The sequence below is a fragment of the Octodon degus genome, unplaced genomic scaffold (assembly GCF_000260255.1).
Source record: "Octodon degus isolate 3935 unplaced genomic scaffold, OctDeg1.0 scaffold00178, whole genome shotgun sequence".
In the NCBI taxonomy this organism is placed as follows: Eukaryota; Metazoa; Chordata; class Mammalia; order Rodentia; family Octodontidae; genus Octodon; species Octodon degus.
Genome location: NW_004524754.1, coordinates 2756537 through 2761801, shown reverse-complemented (window position 1 = coordinate 2761801; position 5265 = coordinate 2756537). Strand labels below are relative to the sequence as shown.

General features: G+C 41.1%; 1 protein-coding gene across 1 annotated transcript in view; it reads left to right on the top strand.

The window, feature by feature from the left end:
- The window catches only part of Rad51ap1 (RAD51 associated protein 1), a gene marked incomplete at its 3' end in the record, with an annotated part of 28945 nt that overhangs the window by 7752 nt on the left and 15928 nt on the right, over positions 1-5265 (top strand). Inside the window, exons 5-6 of the mRNA XM_023703770.1 lie at positions 1469-1555; positions 2019-2162. Of these exons, the coding sequence (XP_023559538.1) occupies positions 1469-1555; positions 2019-2162 (231 nt within the window). The remainder of the gene's footprint in view (positions 1-1468; positions 1556-2018; positions 2163-5265) is intronic.

Genomic DNA, 5265 nt, shown 5'->3' with positions numbered 1-5265 from the left:
TGGGGATATTTTAAAAAGAAAATATTTTCATTATCAGAAATCAAAGAAACTTGGAAAGAGAATTGTGATATGTCCAAAACTGAGACAGTGAAATTCATCTCTAAGTTATTGTAGAGTACATACAAGTACCACTCCTCACTGAACAGTGCATTTTATAGCATGGAGGTTATACCAGTGTCATGACTTAAAGACTGTTTACAACGGGATCATTTTGAGAGACAAGGTGTAGGGGAAGGGGACATACAAAGAATTAAGATGTGTTATGTACGTGTACCAGCTCCTCACAGCAACTATAATCAATATGTACTGCAAACATGTACTAATAATTTTTTTAATTTTAAATAAGATCATTTTAAGTTTATTTTAATCATTAGAGAATTTAATTGTTAGCAAAAGTACGAATTTGTCTACAGAGAAATGACACTTAATATTTGACTGTTTCCTATGTGTTAGGCACTACACTGAAGTACTTCTTACAAGATTGATATTTATCTCCCATAATAATCCTGTATATGAGGAGACTGCTCTTGGGTGTGTTAGCTTTCATTGCTGTGAGAAAAGTAGCTGACATACACAATTTAAAAGGAGGAAAGCTTTCTTCTGGCTCATGGTTTCAGAAATTGCACTTTATAGTTGATTGCCTCTGTTGCTGTGTGCCTGAGGTGGAGTAGAGCATCGTGGCTTAGAGGCGTGCAGAGGAAAGTGTGAGCTTTATGGCCGCCAGGAAGCAGGAGGAGAAGAGCCAGAGAAGGAGGAGCGGGGGACAAAAAGTACATACGGCTTTGAAGCCACTCTCCAGGGGCCTGCTGCTTTCAATAAGTTCCCACCTCCTACTAAGTCCATTGAGCCATGAACGCAATGGCTCATGCGCTGCTGAAGTCAAAACCTTCACCTTCGCAGAGCCCCAGCTCTGAGCACTGCTGCAGTGACGACCAAGGCTGTAGCACACGAGCCAGCCTCTACCATGATGAGAGGATAGGCCAGTCTGCATGTGCATCTGGGTTTAGAGCCAAATCCCTGGCCTCTCCAAGGAAAAGTCATTGTGGTGGTTTGGGTGTGAGATCATCTGTCAGTGTCTAGATGCTGTTACCCTTTAGCACTAATCTATTAAGTACTGGTTGACTGATGTACATCTGAAGCTGGGTGTGATGGCTCAGGTCTGTAATCCCAGCACTGGGTGGCTGAGACAGGAGCCTAGCTTGGGCAGTTTCATGACTTAGCAAGACCCTGCCTTAAAATTAAAAAAGTAAAAAGGACTAAGGAGGGCCGGGGAGATGGCTCAGTGGAATAAGCGCTTCCCTGGCAAGCGCAAGGGCCTGAGTTCAATGCCCAGTTCCACAAAAAAAAAAAAAAAAAAAGGACTAAGGATGTAGCTAGTATGAAGGCCTTGACTTCAATCCCCAGTACCTCACACACAGATACATACACAGAGTACATCTGAATTCTCTTTCTTATTCCTTACATTTAGGCATCAAAAAACATGATAGGAGTAAAACAGAAACAATGAATAAGTCTCTACATATCTCCAATTGCAGTGTAGCTGGTGACTATTTAGGTAAGTTGTTATATGAATACTTTTATCAATGATTCTGTTTTTTAACTGTTCAAATTCCTGGAACCATAGCTCAATCAAGGTCTGAGCAGGTCAGAACTCTTCATTACCTGGCCTTTGTTCCTTTATGTTTTAGGCTTGCTCTTTCTGACTGCAAACCCACTTTCTTCATGACTGCTATGGCTTCTTGTCTGCAGCAGCTGACCATCAAAGACAGGGGCTTCATCTTCCACTGTGAAAATTCTTGGGGAAAGATTCTCTGGGTCTGGGTCTTGGGTTTCTCCTTTAAGCCGGTCTGTTGTCAGGCTGCTCCTGCGCCATGGCGGAACCAGTTCAGACTGTGCAGTCTGACTGCAGGGGCTAGGCAGCAGAGCTGGGCACAGCGGCAGGTGTTGGTGAGTCTGCTGTGCTCTCAGAGTCTGGGCTTCCACAGAAAGCTTTCCATTGCTGTTCATGTCTCCTGAAGATTTGGACCGGATCACAGAGGAAAGTGATACCTGTGTTAGAGGGAAAAGGAAAACACCTGAGGCTGCAGTGAGGAAGAGGAAGATGCTTTCATCAGGCAGTGATGGCAGCAGTGCCAGTGACACGGAGCCAGACGAGACAGCTGGTGAGTTGTGTACTGTGCAAAACTAGTTCTGCGGGAAGCCTGTGAAGTTCTTGCAGGCCATGAATGTATGCAAAGCGCTGTGCTGACGCTTTGGGGTAAGCAGACTTGAGGCATGCTTAGAACAGTTCAATTCAGCAGTGGCATTTGGGGAGAAACTTCTTTTAGGTAGAAATCTTTAAGCCATGCCTTCAAAAATGAATAGCATTAAAACAAACTAAAGAATAGAATTGCATTTCTGAGTCAGAACGGTATGAGCAGTGGACACGTGCATGTGGACTCACAAACGCTTGGTTAGTGGGGCTTCCTAGGGAAAAGGCTTCAAAAGAGTCTAAAGACTCAGGTGGGCACAGTGTGAAGTGTCTCAGACCCTCCAAGGGTAGACTTTTTTTTATAGGGAATATAAACTCAGGAAGTAGTTTCAGTTGAAAGTGATAGGAAACATGTATTTTATTACTTGTTTTCAGACACATTCAGAAATTAGGACCAAAGGAAAACACAGTGACATCAATAGAGCATTGTAATGTGTTAATTAGAAATTAAATGAATAAATCCATAAATTTATACCCAATCAGATACTGTATTATAAATTTTAACAAATATTTGGAATGTATGATGTATATTACATACCAGACACTGTGGATACAGTGATGAACACAGCTCCTGTCCTGATCAAGCTTAAATTCTAGTGAGGGGATACACGTGGTAATCATGTGATGCATGAAGTGCCCTGATGGGAGAGCTGCAAAGAGGAGGATGTCCAGTTAAGAGATGGAAGATGACTGTGGCGTTGGAGGCGGGATGTTGTTTAGGCACAGTGGTCGGAGAAGACATCCCTTCAGATGATATTTGACGTTGGGAACCATATGGAGATACGGAGAAGAGTGTTCCATGGTGAGAACGGCATACACAAAGGTTCTGAGGCAGGAGTGCTTTGTGTGGAGGAGTAGTGAGGCCATGGTGCCTGAACCTGAGTAAGGGATGGAAAAGCTGGTAAAAGATGAAATTAGAGTACAAACAAGATTGGGTTGGACCTGAGAGGTCACTGGAATTATTTGGAAAAGAATGTACCTAATCTCACTTGAAATTTTAAAGGATCACTAATGCTAGTAGATTGAAGGTAGTCAGCTAATTTGAACAAGGGCAAAGGTGGTGGTACCAGGTACCAGGTACCAGTGCTCCAAGTGAGGAGCGGTGATAACTGAGAGACAAATCTGGGTTGGGAAAGTTGGAAGCAGTAGCATGTAGATTGTGTTTGAGGTCATGAGGCTGAATGAGATGGAGGCTGCTCACAGAAGCACTGGAGATAGGGAAGAGGTCTTCATGCTAAGCTCTCAACACGAATCTATGAGGTCAGAAAAAGTTAGGAACCTTTAGCAAAAGAGGTTCTAAAAGAATAGTTAAAAATGCAGAACCAAAAAAGAAAGTGTATCCAGAGGCCACATGGAAATTATTAAAAAGAGAAGTTATTTATAGTCTCCTATGTACTTGAGATTTGGCCAGTTGTCATGGAGGGTCTGTAGTAAACTGGATAGATGTGAAGGACCAGGTGAGTGAAGTTTAAGGGGATAGGAGGCCTTGCAGGTGAGATAGCTGGCCAAGGAGCTTCACAAAGGGTCACAGAGAAGGCAGGCTTTGGGAAGAGGCTTTATGGCTGTTTTCTCTGATTTGTAAGTTAATGAAAATGATCTGCCTAAGAGGAGTAGAAATGGCACCAGAGCTTGAAAAAAATAGAAAATTTGAAGTGAAGAAAGGTGTTATTTGATTTTTTTTTTACATAAACCAATATTGGAAGGACCTCCAGTGCTCCAGAAAAGGGGAAGGAACCTGGAAGGATACTAGCATTAAAGCATGCTCCTCATATGTGAAAGCTTACTCAGGAACTTGGTAAAGCAGACCCCTAGGCCTCCCTTCGTAATGCCTTTCCACAGGACAGGTGTAGAGCCTAGGAGTCTGGCTTCCTAACCAAAGCCTGACCAGACTCAGACTGTGCATGTCATTCTGAGAAATGCTGATTCAAGAGGAGAACCAAAAGGGAGGAGACAGGAGAAAAAAGTCTAATAGAGTATGAGCTTGCATGAGTGCTTCCTAATTTAAGGCTACTTCATACAGAATAAAACAATAAAAGGTATAGTAATCAAAATAATTCCTTGGCAGCTGAAGTGTTTTTTCAGGGGTAATGATTATAGTCCTGTACATTGTCAGTGCAACTATTTGATGTAGAAAGAGCAGAATAGTCCGTAAGCAGCACTAGAATTGTGAGTTATAGCTCTACTTTAGCAAATAAAGTTTACCATTGCCCCTTTGCTCTTAAATATTCAAGTAGATATTTCTTCAAAAATAGTATATAAATGGTCAAGAAGCATCTGAACAGTACTCAGCATCGTTAACCATTACAGAAATGTAGGTATCAAAGCCATAGTGAGATATCACCTCATACCCAGTAGCTACTTTTTTTATTAGTGTATGTTTGTGACACATATTTACATTTGTTTCAGGTGTCCTTACATATGTAGATTAGTAAGATTATTTTCAGTCCTCTTCTCCCACCTTCCCATCTCCTTTTCTTATCTACAAAGTGTCTGCCTTCGTGTATCCTGTCTCATCCTTATTTTATTCTTTTTTTTAAAATTTTTTAAATTTTTTTCCATGATTTTCTTGAGAAACAAATAGCAATGAGACAGTTTCTTTTTCTTTTTCTTTTCTTTTTTTTTTTCTTTTCTTTTTGGCGGAACCAGGGATTGAATTCAGGCCCTTGCACTTGCCACAGAAGCATTTATTCCACTGAGCCATCTCCCTGGCCCCAATGAGACAGTTTTAAACCAAATTGGTAGGACAGTTTCAATAATTAACACATTGCATACTTTCTTCCTAGTGGTTAGTTGATGTACAAGATGCAGACATGATATCCTATTTACAAACACTATTAGAACAAATTCCTCTATTCATTAAGAGAATGTAACTAAATATCCCAACCACTTTGAATACACAGATACAAAATGGACATTCATCTGTATCCCCTTTTTTTGTTAAGTTCCGTTATTTGAATATTATAGGTGTGTTGATTCAGCAAAATATTCTAAAAGAGTCCAATAGCCCATAATAG